The 15,828-nt window shown below is 41.3% G+C and overlaps 2 protein-coding genes across 18 annotated transcripts in view; one reads left to right on the top strand and one right to left on the bottom strand.

Moving 5' to 3' along the window:
• Positions 1 to 15,828, bottom strand: part of LOC147016116 (disintegrin and metalloproteinase domain-containing protein 9-like) — a 112,269-nt gene that overhangs the window by 33,453 nt on the left and 62,988 nt on the right. For all 4 annotated transcript variants that reach the window (XM_085848840.1, XM_085848841.1, XM_085848842.1 and 1 more), the window contains one exon: positions 591 to 771. In XM_085848840.1, coding sequence (XP_085704966.1) covers positions 591 to 771 — 181 coding nt within the window. The remainder of the gene's footprint in view (positions 1 to 590; positions 772 to 15,828) is intronic.
• The window catches only part of LOC147016117 (uncharacterized), a 68,838-nt gene that overhangs the window by 45,932 nt on the left and 7,078 nt on the right, over positions 1 to 15,828 (top strand). The gene's annotated exons all lie outside the window — the stretch shown is intronic.

The following is a 15,828-nucleotide window of genomic DNA, read 5'->3' as shown; positions in this document are numbered from 1 at the left end:
ATCATCAGCCATGATCTTTCTTGGGCAAACCACATTTTAAAGTTAGCCTCCAAAACCAGCCACTCACTAGATATCCTCTGTCATACAACATCCTTCCTTGGCACACCTGACATCCTATACACCTATAAGGCTTTCATCCGCAGCTTGATGGAGGACTGCTCTCCTCTCTGGATTGGCATCCCTACATCACACCTTGTTCAGCTTGACACCATGGAAATCAAGGCCTTCAGGATTATTGGAATCTCCCACGATGAAGCTGAGTATATCGGCTTATCACCTTCCCATTGCTGACAACTTAACAGCAGAATAAAACCTTGATTTGCTTTTTTTGGGTATTTTTTATGAGCATTTGCAAATTAGTTTAATTGCTCCTATATTACCCCTTGACCGTGGTCATGAATCTGATCTTACAAGGATTTGTGTATTTTTGAGATCCATTAAATGAAGGGTCGTTAATGGTGTTTATCCAGTACTATTATATGTGCATCTATTGAGGAGATCCAGAATCAGGACATCTAAAAGAGATATGAGTTCTACGATAATTATCTAAGAGATCAGGACATAGTGCATGAAGAAAATGAAATACATACCTCAGGCTTACCACAGTCACATTCCTCACCAACCTCCAGCATGTTATTCCCGCATTCCTGAGGACGAAGGCCCTCTCCTGCTACTGGCTGATTCCTCAAGCAACTCCCACTTTTCTTCACTACCAGCAAATTTTCAAGGGTATTCTCACTGCAACTGCTGAACTTTGTTGGTACTGTTCCTCTGCATGATATCAAACAAGCAGATGAAACTGAAGATGTCAAAGGCAGAGCCAAACTGGTAAAGCCATTTGTACAAAATCTGAGCAATGTTCTAAAACTATAAAGTTACTCTTGCTATATGCTCAGAAAATATGTTTGAGGAAAACTTTTCTCCATTCAAAACAAAGCAAAGTACATCAACAAAAGCTTGAAACATAGGTGATATTATTATTGTTTTTATTATTCACACTGGAGCTGCTAAAGGTGTCTATTGGCAATAGAAAGCACAGTCTCTTAAAATAGGGAGCCCACCAACAGCCCAAAACGTCAAATTATCCACCCAGGTTAGAGTGAGACGACGAATCTTGTTCTTCCCCTCCATCAATCCTCCAATACAATATCTCTCTCTCTCTCTCTCTCTCTCTCTCTCTCTCTCTCTCTCTCTCTCTCTCTCTCTCTCTCTCTCTCTCTCTCTCTCTCTCTCTCTCTCTCTCTCTCTCTCTCTTTCTTTCTCTCTCTCTCTCTGTCTCTCTGTCTCTTTCTCTTTCTCTTTCTCTTTCTCTTTCTGTTTGTCTTTCTCTTTCTCTTTCTCTTTCTCTTTCTCTTTCTCTTTCTCTTTCTCTTTCTCTTTCTCTTTCTCTTTCTCTTTCTCTTTCTCTTTCTCTTTCTCTTTCTCTTTCTCTTTCTCTCTCTCTCGTGCAGCCTGTGGCGGCTGGCTGCAGCATCAGTTGGGACGTGGCTATTCCGCTGATGCAGTGTCCCCCTTACCAGTACACTGATGCTCATTTTGCCGACCTCGGAAGGATGACAGGCTAGGTCAACCTCCTGGTGTATTTTAATTCAGCGACCAACGGGGCTTGAACTCAGGACCCGAGGATCCCAAGCTGCCACCCTAACTACTAAGCCAACACCAGACTTCCAATACAAGCTAACACCCCACATTCAGGTCTTCTGTTCCAGTGGCAGTATTTTGCTACCTTCCTCCTTTTTGAAGACATTCAAGAGACCACCACCCTCCCGAACTCCCACTCGACCAGGAACCCATTCATTTGTTTTATACTCCATCCAGGCCACTCTTGGCATTCACCTCCAAGTCCATGATTCAAAAGTGCTAATACACCTTTCATCTTCTGCTCTATGAGTCCAACTTTCGCAGCCATAAAGTGCAACACTCCAACCAAGTGATTTCACTGGCCTTTTTCCAGCTCTATTCCAATACTATATGTTAAGAGTGGAGGATAAATGGGCCTTCTGAGGCAGTCATTCAAATGAATGGGGAAAAAGGGAAAAACTCCCTGACTCAAGCCCCAAAAGCCTCAAATAGGAGACTGATTTCCTCCCCCTCCCATACAACAAATGTAAAATTGATACTAACTGATTAAAGCACTTCTTTCCTTTCATATTTTCATTCCACTCAAAGAGCGAACCAATGAGTATTTTAATGTCGTAGATAGTAGAAAATCGTGCAAATTATGATACAAGCATCAAATTTGGCATTGCTGTTCTGCAGGGCTTTCTGATCAAATCTGCCCGATTGGTCATTTGAATATCCAAATTTTGAAAAATTTAAAGAAAAAAAAAAAAACTTCAAAAAAATTTGAAGTCACAGCTGGCTGAAATTCTTAAAGCACAAGTGAACATCCCAGACAGAGAACCAAGGGGAAATGCAGTCATCATTGATGGCTCAGCACTTATCAATGCCCTACCTCCACGCACTTCAAAGATATTTGATGACTATGCTAAAGAAGACATCATCCCAAAGGTGGAATCCTATGGTGCCAGGTACGAGAGGGTGGACGTAGTGTTTGATGTGTACAAGAAGTCAAGTCTGAAGTCCGAGGCAAGGTCGAAAAGGGGGCAAAGAATCAGAAGAAGAGTGACAGGAAACAGTAAGACCCCAAGTAACTGGAGAATCTTTCTTCGAGATGACAGCAACAAGACTGAGCTGTTTCACTTCCTTGTGGAAAAGATGTGTGAAGCACAGACGACAAGCACAGTCATTGTCACAAAAGGAGAAGATGCCATTAGCAACACAAGGAAGTCACTGGATGCTGTGTCTCCATGTTGTCATGAAGAAGCTGACACTCGAATATTTGTACACGCCAGGGATGCAACGACGGATGGTAGCAAGTCCATTATCATTAAGGCTAATGACACGGACGTACTAGTCATAGCAATATCTGTACTGCCATCCTTAGAGGAACTAGGTCTTGAGAACATGTGGATTGCCTTTTGCCAAGGAGCCAAGGCGCGATGGATTCCAGTCCATGAGGTAGTTTCCGCAATAGGGCCTGAGAAAGCTGGAGGGATCCCATACTTCCATGCGTTCACTGGATGTGACGTCATGTCTGCCTTCCGCGGTAAAGGTAAGAAAACTGCATGGCAGACTTGGAACGTCTTTGATGATGTTTCTGAAACATTCACCAATCTCAGCCAGCATCTGTGGTGGAGTCTGCGGGCCTACGGGGAAGGGCATGGTGGTGTGGGAGTGGTCAGAGTGGTCATCGTATCTGCAAGGGATATAAGGTGTGCGCGCCGCCTGAGGCGTCGTAGGAATGCAGTAGTCGAACGCGGCTTGTGCGTGTGCATACGTAATAAAGGAGAGCCGCTGGGCAGAGTACGCCCGCGCTCGCGCCTGTGCAGCACAGCCCAGCTCGACTGTTCCTCCGCTCGTGTCTGCCTGCTGAGCATCTTCCATTCAGTACATTACAGCATCCAACATTGATTTGTGATCTTGACCTTTTTTTTTTTTTTCCAAAATTTCGATTTTCAAATGGCCAATCAAGCAGATTTGATTAGAATCCCCTGGAAAACAAATGTGCCAAATTTGATGCTTGTATCATCATTTGCACGATTCCTCTCAAAAATTGCTGTTATCTGCCCCACTATTTGTCCATGTTCTACTTTGGGGAATAACATAATTTTCCTATTACATTCATCACCATCGAGTATATTCACAAACATTACTTTGGAACTTAGTTTTTGGTTTAAGTATTTTTGTTGAGCAGAAATGAAATGATAAACTTCTCTCAATGTTCTTTAAAATTAAACTCAAACATGAATACATTACACACATTCTGTCAGCTGTCTGAATGCAGCTGAAAACATGAAGCTTGGGGAAAATTTCCAGAATTACTGAGCTGTTGAAAAACAGGAAAGAGAACAATGAGGCAACTCCAGGCAAAGATCCAACTAACTTCCTCCAACATAGTTTATAAGCCAGGCATTTCTATTCTGTTTAGCGGTTTTTCATTTTTCTCATCTTGACACAATGGTAAATGACTGAGACATGAACCATCTTCCGGGCGATTGGTCGGGCCGACTCGACTTGCGGCTCCGTCAGAGCGGTCGGCTGGCGGCCGGTGCACAGGCACCGTAACACTGGTGTCAGAAGTGGGATGGCGAACTCTCCGCTTCCACCTCCGTAAATTTGCAGAGCACCAGTTGTGTAACACTGGTGTTCAGGAGCAGAGTTTGGACCCCTCCGTCTCCGTAGCGAAATTGACGGATTCGGATCAGGGGTGTACGGAGCGAACCCCCATGTCCCCAAATTGCGAGCATTTAAATTTTATTCCCGGCACGCAACATGTCCAGCCAAGACGAGCTGAGCCAGGTGGGTAGCGATGATAGTGATGTAGAGTTAGATGAACCCATGGTCCAGGACACCCGTGAGGAGGACACATCTTTACCCCTGGGTTGGGAAAAGTGGCTATGCCATTCATCTGGTTATTTTTATTACTACAACTGCACCACTGAATGTGGTCAGTGGGTGCGGCCAGGGCAGGTGACAATGCAGCAATCAATAGACATCATGGAACTTGCGATGAAGCGCAAGGATTGGAATCTGGGAGCAATGGCGGATGATATAAAAATGCTCCGAGAGTTTGCAAACGGGACCAGGACTCTACATGAAGAAAATACCGAGTCGAGGGGGAGTGTGGCGCCTGTTCGGACCGTGATGACGGTTGAGGAAGAAGTGATGGAGAAAATAATGACGATTGGACGAGAAGTGTATGAACTCGGACAGAGGATGACGAGCGTCGCCGCCACGACAATTATCAGGGAAACTAAAAAACTCGGACACGAGGTGACGACGGAAGAGTTAAAGGAGGTGACGGGGACGCAGGAAATAAAAGAGACAAAAGAGGAAACAGCAGAGACGAAAAGCGAGGAAGAAACGGAAATAATAAGCGAGCAGACGGAGACGCAGATAATAAAAGAAATGAAGGAATAAACGGAGGTAATGAACGAGGTGACGGAATTAGCAGAGACACAAAGGGAGACGACAAAGGAAATAGAAGTATTGCCAGAAATGCGGGAGATAGACCGAGTCGAGAATGAATTAAATAAAATGAAGGAGGAAACAGAGACGAAGATCCAGGAAGAGACGATGGAGGAATTCACGGAGACAAAAAGGGAGACGCAGGAATTAAAAGAAATAACAGAGACACGGGAGATAGAGGAGACAGAGGGTGAAGTGGACGAAACTATTGACGAACACACACAGGTAGGGATAGTGAGGGACAATGGGGTTGAGCTTGGGGAATGTGTTGGGACACGATGCAAGCAGCAGGAAAGCCTCCTCCAGGAATGAGGGGAGGGAATATGCCCTCTTGAAGCGGATCACGACCATGTGGGTTCGGTCGTGCCATGCAAGGTTAGGGGGGTGAGTGCTGTGAATGGGTACACGCGGAGCTTGGGGGGTATAGAAACCCCGGGAGCGCTTGTGGGAGCGCAATTCTCCAGCGTGATTGTCCCGGTGTGTGTGGTTAAAGGTGTGAGTGCAGCAAGCGTGTTGAAACGTACGCATAGCGTGAGTGAAGCACCATGTGTGAGAGGAACCGCATATGTGAGGTCGCGGTATGAGAGGGAAATGGCGGTTGGTATGTGGGAAAACGCAACCGCATGTCCGGGTGAAAGTGTCATGGCGAGGTGGGGAAGCATCATGGCACGCGGGAGTGCATGCGTGGAATTGCGACAAAGACGGCGCCAGACAAGAGACAAGGGCCATGTAGCGGCCGTAGCCATTTCGAGAACAGTGCCGGATTCGCACACCAGCGCGCGCGAGGTCCGTGCTGTGCTTCGCACGAGGCCGCCACGGACGCGCCTATGCGAGTGAAATCCGGTCCGGAAACGCTTGCGGTGGATACAAGCCGACCCCGTGGACGGACAGAAGTTAGGCTGGAAATTGTGAATTTGGATCGGATGGATTTTCTAGGTGAGCGTGAGTGTAGAGCTCTGTGTGGCCTGCGCCGCACGCTCTGTGTGCGGAGCGCGCTAAGCGGTTTCCCCGGTGCGTTACGCGTACCCCGGCTTGCGCAAGAAATCGCGAGAGTTCAGGGTGCGAGTGATGTCATCGAGGATTCCGCGGCGTGGGTTATGAGCTCGTGTGGGGAACCGCTTGAAACGCGAGGCTTGCTTGTGATGCGCAGTGACGTCATGGCTGAACCACATGGTTGGAATCCGGCAGGAGGGAAATCCCTGCCAGATGTTACCGTCCGAGAGGAAGGGACGAGGAGCGCGAAACTCGAACACCTGCCACGACGTCACGGGAAAAGAGCGCAGGTTGTGAGTTACCATGCTGGTGCGCATAGAAAAAAAAAAACAAAGAGAGAAAAGCAAGCCTCGCCACTTCGGGTAAACAAGATTCCCAGGCAGGGGGTGGGAGACCCCCCTGTTTGGGGCATAGGAGCACTAGTTAGCAGGATGGGTTAGCGATAGTTAGACCGGCTTCATGGGGACATGGGTTGTTCCTCATGGGGCCCGTGGAATGGTTAGTTAGTGGGAATGTTAGGTTAGATTTAGAAATTGATTTTTGGAGACAGTGACAGACATTGAATGTGTAGTGGGGACGTAGCTTAGCTATACTACGTAGGATTAAAAGGAACGTGCATGAGAATAAGGGACGACGAGGAGCACAAGTTAGTTAAGGGGAATTTAATTTGGAAGGATGACAGTATAGAGTGTTGGTGTGAGTTGAGAAATGGAAAGTGTGTGAGGAATGAGTGTGGGACAGCGGGCCCAAGTGTGTGCATGGAGTGAATGTGGAATGCATGGTGCGAATGACTGATTGGGGGGAGGAGTGATTCCCACCCAAGGGACCCCGGGATCAGTTTAATGTTAGTTAGTGGGTAGTTAAATTTACAAAAAGGAGGTCGTTTTGTTGTTGGTGTCGAGAGAAGGCACAAAACCCATTTGGAGGGGTGCAGGAGTTCATGGACCAGCTGTGAGCGTGGCTGTTGAAAGGTGAGTATTGGTTAAGAGGGTACCCCGGGCACCAGACTAGTCGGCTAGAGTAGGCCAAGGGCCCAAGAGGGGCCGGGATAGTGTAGTGGGCACGGGCGATCCGTCGGAAACGGGACCCGTAGCGCCAGAATGCCACATGGGCAGTGTGGTGGGCACGGGCGACCCTCGGAAAGGGACCCGGGGCACAAGCATGCGACGTGGGCATCGGAGGGGGGCAATGCCAGAGAGGGCAACCCCCCACGTTCATAGTGAGCAGCTCGGCTCGGAGACAGCCTGCGGGCCTGGGGGTGCCATGGTTAGAGTTCGGCAAAGGGGGAGTTCCTGTCAGTTGAGCCACGCTGCCCAGCCACGAAATTGTGCGAGGGCACGAATGAAAATTTGAGGGCAAGGCCCAAATTTATAATGGACACCAACACAGGCGACGGGAATCATGGTTTTTAGAAGCGATAGTTTAAAAGTGTCAGGCATTTTTGGAAAGCCCCGGGGTAGTTTCAGGTTAATGAATACTAGGATAGTTAGGAGATGTACCCCTTTGCACCATCCATCCCTTCGCTCATTGTAGGCCGCTGGACCCACCTTGGTAGATCGCTGAACTCCGAGGAGACCATTCTGAGGCTTCATTGGGCCTTGAGACAGGACGCTAGTTCTCCCTATTCACCTCAAAATAGGATTTTAGGGGTTGGGAGTAGGCTAGGTTGACGAGATAGCTTAGTCGGACAAAGACTATAAGGTGGGCTTGGGAGACAATTATAAAAGGGAAATAAAAATATTAAAAATAAAGAGGGGCTAAATAAATTTTGTTGTGTTGTGTGGCAAATTAAGGGAGTGGGTATGGACAGAAACAGGAAAAGGCAATAGAGTGGGGGGAGACAGTAGGCTCGGTCAGAGCCTGCCTTCAGAGCGGCTGGCACTACCGCACTCCCTCCAGACCTGATGGAACCACACCAGAGGTTGGCAAGCTTCACCTGCCGGCCTGTTGTGCTGCAGCCGCCTGTTCTGCATGAGCTTGCCTTGCCATGCCTCGTTTGCCTGCCTCTGCCATGACCCCATGCCTGCGAGCCCTTGGTTGCGTTTGCCCGTGTCCATCCATCACCATGTGCGCCAGGATCATCCAGTTTTGTAAGGGCTGCCCTGCAGGCAGCCACACCATGGGGACTGCATTGAGCAGCCCATGCACCGTGTTTTGCATGCATCCAGTCCATTTTGTGTTTTGCTACCATCTCCATCCATTCCCCTGCACCAATGACTGCAATGACTTTTGCCTTTTCCCTTTCACAGATGCCAGGTCCTGGGCCATGGTTAGTGTAAATAGATAGGTAAAAATTGTAAAAAAAAAAAAAAAGTTGAACCCCACCTGCATGTTGGTTTTAGCGCTGGAAATTTTAGTTAAGTTGTCCGAATGAGTCTGTGTGAGTTTGTTTAGTTAGTTACGCAGTGCATTAGGTTATTTATTTTTGGGACATGTATAAAGAAATGTCGCACTCAGTGATCCGAAGGTAAAATTTCCGAGGGGAAAACTTACACATGCTGGTCACATGAAAATTTTACGACTCGGGACGAGTCTGTAAAAAGGGGAGGGGGTAGTGTTGCGAATCTGGAAACCATTATTGCACTCATCATTCAGGTCCTTTAGCTCAGTTATCTCGTTAAGTACATGTTCCATAGATAGCTCGCCTTCCATTGTTTATTGGGTAAAAATCGATTAAATGCGCTGTGATTCATTTTAATAGTTAGGGTTCGATCAGAACACAAAGAAGAACGACTCTCCCCCTCCTCTGCAAAGAGGAAGAAGAACCCTCCCGTCTCGTGATGCAAGGACGTAGACAACTCCCTCCAACCCGCGGTTGTGGGGGATGGCGCACGAGGGCACGAGTCATGCCGGGAGTGGGGAGGGGGCCGATAGGGATAAGAAAGGGACCCTCTGCTTGGATCGGAGAGTTGTTAATCGGAAGAGGGGGTTGTGGCTGGTTGGTTGTCGTGAGTTCGTCGGAGAGTTGTGCATCGGAGGAGTTGGTTCGGGTTGTCGTGGTTCTTCTTCGGCCTGATGGTCGAGGAGTGTCGGCCTGGTTCAAGGGTGGTTGAGTTATTTGTGGTTGTTGTTCTGCTGGTGGTTCTTCGAGTTTGTTGTTCAGTCGGTGGTTCAAAGGGTCGTGCTGGTTCTGAGTTGTTCTGGTTCGGCCTTTTTTCTGCTTCGTGGCCTCATCTTGGTTCGGCTGGCTCTACTTGGAAAGCGATGCATCTTCGGGAAGGCTCGGTGTTTCGTCTCACCAGCATGTGGTCCGGAGCGCGAGGGGATCCGCTGGAGCTTGGGAAGGATCGCGGCTCACGGCGATTGGATCCAGCTCGCCCTTGCTGGAACCCGGGTCTGAACAGCTTGAAGACAACACGAGGTGGAAAGGTTTGAGATAGGTTCTGGGCTTCAGCTCATCTGTCCCTCCAAGCTGAAGTCCTTATTAAAGGCATCAGCCACCATTTATTGTGTGTGTGTGTGCGTACGTTTGTCCGTGGGCCCATCTAACAAGTAGAGAACTGTTAAGTGCTTCGTGTGCTGTATTTATTTGCATTACATTTCGTATAGTCGGTTTAATCCTGCCTCTTGCGTGCTTCCCTAGTTCCCCGATTTACTGTATAAATAAACCCCAATTGTTTAATGTTTTCAACTCGTCGCATCCATTTCTTTCATTGACTGACCATGTCGTGTGTTGGGAGTTAGAAGGCCGTTGGGCCGCCGTAAGGGGACATTCGGACCGACAGTTCTCGGCGATTAAGCCGCTCAGAATCACGCACGGGACAGGCTCGCTTAAGCAGCTTGTTTCGTACGAGTTCCGTCGAGGGTGTGGAGGCTCGGTAGATCGCCACTTGGTCTCTAGGTATCTTGAAGAATTGGCAAATAACCCTGTACCACGTGGTAAAAACATTGGCCCTTCACGGTTCTTGCACAAGGACCCATCGGCTTCGGACTTATCCGGGCGACGATCTATATTCCAGCCGATCGGTTGGACCGACTTGACTTGCGGCTCCGTCAGAATGGTCGGCTGGCGGCCAACGCACCGGCACCGCTACAATATTCTCATTTGTACGAAACAAGAACCTTGATTTATGAAAGTTTTTTCCAGAAGCAGATTTACCCACAAGACTTATAATAATAGTTGTCATTTCTATTTGTAATTGTTTATAAAATAAAAATATATATATATCCCTTTATATCTCATCTTGTTTCACAACAATATATTTATATTTTTCAGTCATGTGCTTCATATAATCCCCCAAATTCCTTTTTACTACATAATGTAGAACAATTGTCTCTCCAAAAATTGTTTATATCTATTGAATTTAACTTGAATAAAATAAAGGTATTAGCATTGTTTCGTATTGAGCGACGAGGAAGTTGAAAGTATGATTGACTAAGATAAATACAATTACATGAAGAATGTCTCCCTCTTGTGTAGTAGCTCTCCATTACCTTTTGGTTTCTCTCATTAACACAATCATCAAAGATAACGAGGTTCTTTTTTGATTTATCCAAATCTTGGGGAGAAGGTATATCATCCGTATTATCACTAAGAATACAAGTTATCGGCTTTGATTTCTTTTTATATATCTGTGTATCACAAAATAGTTGTATTATATCTTCAATGTTGTAATCATTTAGTTTGTTTTGAGGTTTAAATAAACTGATAATATCTTCTTTTTAAGACCAGCATTAAATCTTGTGAGAGTCGTTGAAACTCAGGTTGAAAACTTGACTTTGTAAAAATTATTAAATTATCATAATCTAAAAAGTTGGGAGTAAGGAGCATTTTTAAAAGTAAGCAGGTTTTTCCACATCCGCTTGAACCAACTATGAGGCATGTTCATGAATTTGGAAGATTTTTATGGTTGTTAAATTTTATCTTATTTTCCCAAATGGGTAAAAAAATCATTCATTTATATATTTGGAAAAAAGGTTATTTAATTTATTATTGGCTTTTTTAGAAACTATATTTTATCCTAATTTCGAGTATAATTTCAAGATAATCCATTATTTTATTTATACAATATCTTGTGTTGATATTTCCCTGAAAATGGCAATCGTGAATAATATATAACAACAATCCTTTGAACATTTCTCCAATACGTTCAGTTTCTTCCATTGTAAAGAAAGGTGTGTTATCATCCTCATACTTTACATTCATTTCTCTAATCAATCTTGCAAAGTAATTCATTTTTGGTGCAAATCGAAAAAAAATTATATTCCTTTTTATATTTTTTATCATTAATTAGAAGATAATCACAGAATATACATTGTTTATAGGCTTTTGACTCTGTTTAATCCCACTCTATCACTTGCAGGATAATTCTAAAATTTGTCATATGGAGAATCAGGGAATTCAAGGGGCTCAAGATCTAGTATACTATTCAAATTTATAAAGTAAAACTTTACTTCAAATAAAATTCATCTTCGGTACTTTGATTGGTGCTTTCACAATCATCTTCCAAACTACTTTCATAACTATCGTTTGAACACAAACTCTCGGTATCATAACTGTCCTCTATTCCAACAGAGATACTATCATCACTCTCATAATCTTCAAAATCTTCAGTTGAATAATGACTCATATTTAATTAGTAGAAAAAAACATGACCATCTATATCTATATACTTTTTTTCATAAACAAATTCAACGACTACATTTTTTATATTAAAGGTAATTTTAAAATGGTCCTTAACTACTATTGAATGAAATGTCATTTCACCTGATATATTAACATCCTTTATTTCATCAGGATTGAAATCTTTAGGGTTGTTGAAAAAAAATACAAATTTCTCCTTGCATATTACAGATGGTCTTATCTTTTCTTTCTAAAGCTTCATCCATGCGGTTTTTCTTTTTTGATACTTTTTCTTGTTACATTGCTTTTTCTAGTTTTGAATATATTGCCAGAAGGAGAGGAGAAACTTTTGCTTGAGATGCTTTAATTGATGTTCTTCCAGATGTACTAAAAGCCCTTCCACTGAAGGAAATTGAAGAACTCATATTATTCACCATAATTGTTTTTATCCAATAGTTGTTATATTTATCTTTATTCAATTTTACATCCTCGACATATTTCTCAGTATCTTTTACAAATGAAGAGATTGATTGAAACCTGTCTTTTGTGTCTTGATACATTGTATTTATTAAGTGAAAAAAAGTTGTAGGATACAATGGTTTAAAGCACAGATTCACCTATGGATTAAACAAAATTTTCATCAAGGAAATTTTATTTTAAGCAAAGTTTTGTGATATAAATATGGTGAATACAACGTACTGCGATGTTTGTAGTCATGAAGCTAAATATGTTATAAAAAACACCTTCAAACCAACAAACACACATTCAATCTTTTCAGACAAATATCTTCACTTGACCAAGAAACAAAACATTGTAACAGATGTGATAATGATATTCTTTTAAAAAAAATTATAATAAACACCTTCAATCACACAAACACAAGAACAATGAAGAAATTGAAGGTGCCACTAAATTCTCCATTGAAAACACCGATGGGGCATTTAAAGGGCATATAAAAATAATATTGTTTCGCTTTCAAGACCCTGAACCATCTTCAATCATGGAAGCTGTTGATATGGTTAAACAATGTATTGAAACTATAATTAAAAACACATTAAGTGAAATGAAAAGTTTTATATTTTATATGGGAGTAAAATTGAATATGGTAAGACAAGGTGATGAAACCACTCCCTATATGAGGACAAACACTCACTTTATCTCATCATTTCAAGATTTTCTAAGATGTGATGTTTACGATGAACTCCAGAGACAAGAACAACATATTGATAATACTGTAGTAGGTAGTGGATTTATGATTGCAAAAATAATCTTTTTAGATATACACATCTTAAAATCAGATCCTCTTCAAGCTTCTTTTTATATTGATTTACCAAAAGAGATAAAACTTAAGAAAGCGGTTGTTAATATTCAAAACAAAGATAAAAAAATGTTTTCTATGGTCTGTTCTTGCTCACTTACATCCTCCACAATGGAATCCTGAGAGGGTTGACCATTATAAGAAATACGAGAATACATTAAATGTTAAAGATTTTAAGTTTCCAATGTCATTGAGAGATATTCCTAAATTTGAGAAAATGAATAATGTATGTGTTAATGTATATGGATTAATGGATAAAGTTCAGATATTAAAATTTTCAAACAACTATAAAAATGATGAAACACACATTGACCTTCTCTACTTTACTTCAAAGGAAAAATCACATTATGCTTTCATCAAAATTTTCTCAAGATTAACCAAATCACAACTATATTAGAGAAAATGTAAAACGTATCCTTGTAAGAGATGTCTCAACTCCTTTCACACAAAAGAATGATGAAATCAACATTTGAAATGTTGTAGTAATCATAAATCAACCGTAATCAATTTACCAAAAGCATATTCAAACATATCATTCAAAGATTTTAACAAATCTATAAAACATCCGTTTGTGATAAATGCTGATTTTGAAAGTATCCTTGAAAAGATAAATACTGTTTCACCAAATCCAAATAAATCATCCACAAATAAATATCAAAAACATACTCCTTGTGGTTTCTGTTATTATATCAAATCATCTGTTGGTGATGAATCCAAGTTAGAACTTTATAGAGGAAAAGATGCCTCAGAGGAGTTTGTAAGACAATTGGAAAAAGACTGTTTTAGACTAAGAGAAATTATGGTTAAAACCTATAAACCAATGTCATTAACAAAGGGAGAGAAAAAGGAATTTAGAAAGAACAGTATGTCATATTTGTGAAGAGAAAATTGAGGGAGAGGTCAAGGTTAGGGATCACTTTCATCTTACTGGTTAATATAGAGGTCCAGCTCATTCCCGTTGTAATCTTAATTGCAAGCCTCCAAACTTTATTCTTGTCTTTCTTCACAACACTCACTATGACACACATCTATTTATAAATGAACTTTCAAAGACATCTGGAGATATTTCTGCCATTCCTAACACAGATCAAAAATACATCTCATTCACAAAAACAATTCATACATCCCCCATAACCCATACCAGATTTCTTGATACATACAAGTTTATGGCAAGTCCATTATCTAACTTAGCATCAAATATTAAAAACTTACCAAATCTTAAATCACATTTCTCAAATCAAGAAGAGATTGGTCTCTTATGACAAAAGGGAATAATCCGTATGACTATATGGATTCATTTGAGAAGTTTAAAGAAATACAACTTCCTTCAAGGGAAAGTTTCTATGGTAAGTTAAAAACAAAACTCATATTTCCGATAGAGATTATACACAAGCTAAAAAGGTTTGGGAGAAGTTTAATATAAATAATCTTGGAGAATATCATGATTTGTATCTTAAAGCTGATGTATTGTTATTTGCTGATGTATTTGAAACTTTTAGAACAGTCTGTCATAATAAAAATTATTATGGATTCGACCCCGTTCACTATTACACAGCCCCGGGTTTGGCTTAGAGTGCAATGTTAAAAATGACAAAACAGAATTTGGAATTAATCAGTGATATAGATATGCTTTTAATGATAGAGAAGGTTAAAAGAGGAGGAATATTTCAAGTATGTTCCAAGAGATATGCTAAAGCAAATGACAAATATCTTCCTGATTATAATAAGAATGAGGACAACTCTTACCTGATGTATTATGATGCTAACAATTTGTAAGGGTGGGCTATGTCTCAATCTTTACTTTGTGGAAAACTTAAATGGGTTAAAGAAAAACATTATGAAAAAGTTTAACAAGACATTGTTGTCTGCTCTCAAAAAGAATTGGATGAAGCTGAAGTTGGATATTATTTTGAGGTTGATTTAAAATTTCCAGAAGAACTTCATCACAAACAAAACGACCTACCTCATGCCCCTGATAAAGAAAGTCCAAGAAAAGAATGGTTAAGTGATTACCAACAGTCATTTAATATAAAAGGTAAATCTCCAGAAAAACTACTTACAACATTAAATGATAAAGAAAGCTATGTTTTACATCAAAGGAACTTGAGACAATATTTATCTGCTGGGTTGAGAGTGAGGAAAATTCATCAGATTTTGAAATTTAAACAGTCATTGGTTAAATAAGTATATTGATTTTAATACAAAAAGGAGAACAGAAGCAAAAACAGATTTTGAGAAGGACTTTTATAAATTTATGAATAATGATGTATTTGGAAAGACTATGGAAAATGTTAGGAATCGACAAAACATAAGACTTTCTACATCTTGGAAACAGGCTTCAAAGTTGATTAGTAGACCAAGTTTTGAACGAGCAGAGGTGTTTTCAGAGAACTTTTGTGCTATTCATTTGAAAAAAGAGAGCATTGAAATGGATAAACCTATTTATATAGGAACATCAATTCTTGACTTGTCAAAGTCATTAATATGTGACTATTACTATAATAATTTAAAATCAAAGTATAAGGGCCAAGTGTCATTGTTATATATGGATACAGATAGTTTTATATTAGAAATTAAGACAAGTGATGTATATGAGGATATGATTGATAATATTGATATATGTGATACAAGTAATTACAGGTCAGGTGATGTGTTTTCATAAAAGAATAAAAAGGTTATTGGTAAGTTTAAAGATGAATTGGGTGGGAAGGTCATGAGTGAATGTATAGGATGGAGATCAAAGTCTTATGCTTTTACGTATATTGACAATAATAGCATTGAAAGGTGTGATAAGAAGCTAAAGGGAATAAAGAAAAATATAATCAAGGAAACAATAAACTTTAAACATTATTACAACTGTTTAACCTGAAAGACGGAATAGTACAGAAAAATGAATACAATAAGAAGTTATAAACATCAATTA

This window comes from Eptatretus burgeri, chromosome 12, assembly GCF_056783735.1.
Source record: "Eptatretus burgeri isolate ZD-2024b chromosome 12, Ebu_testis_v1, whole genome shotgun sequence".
Taxonomy (NCBI): Eukaryota; Metazoa; Chordata; class Myxini; order Myxiniformes; family Myxinidae; genus Eptatretus; species Eptatretus burgeri.
Note: the sequence above shows the minus strand (reverse complement) of the source record. Positions and strands in the feature narration are given on the sequence as shown.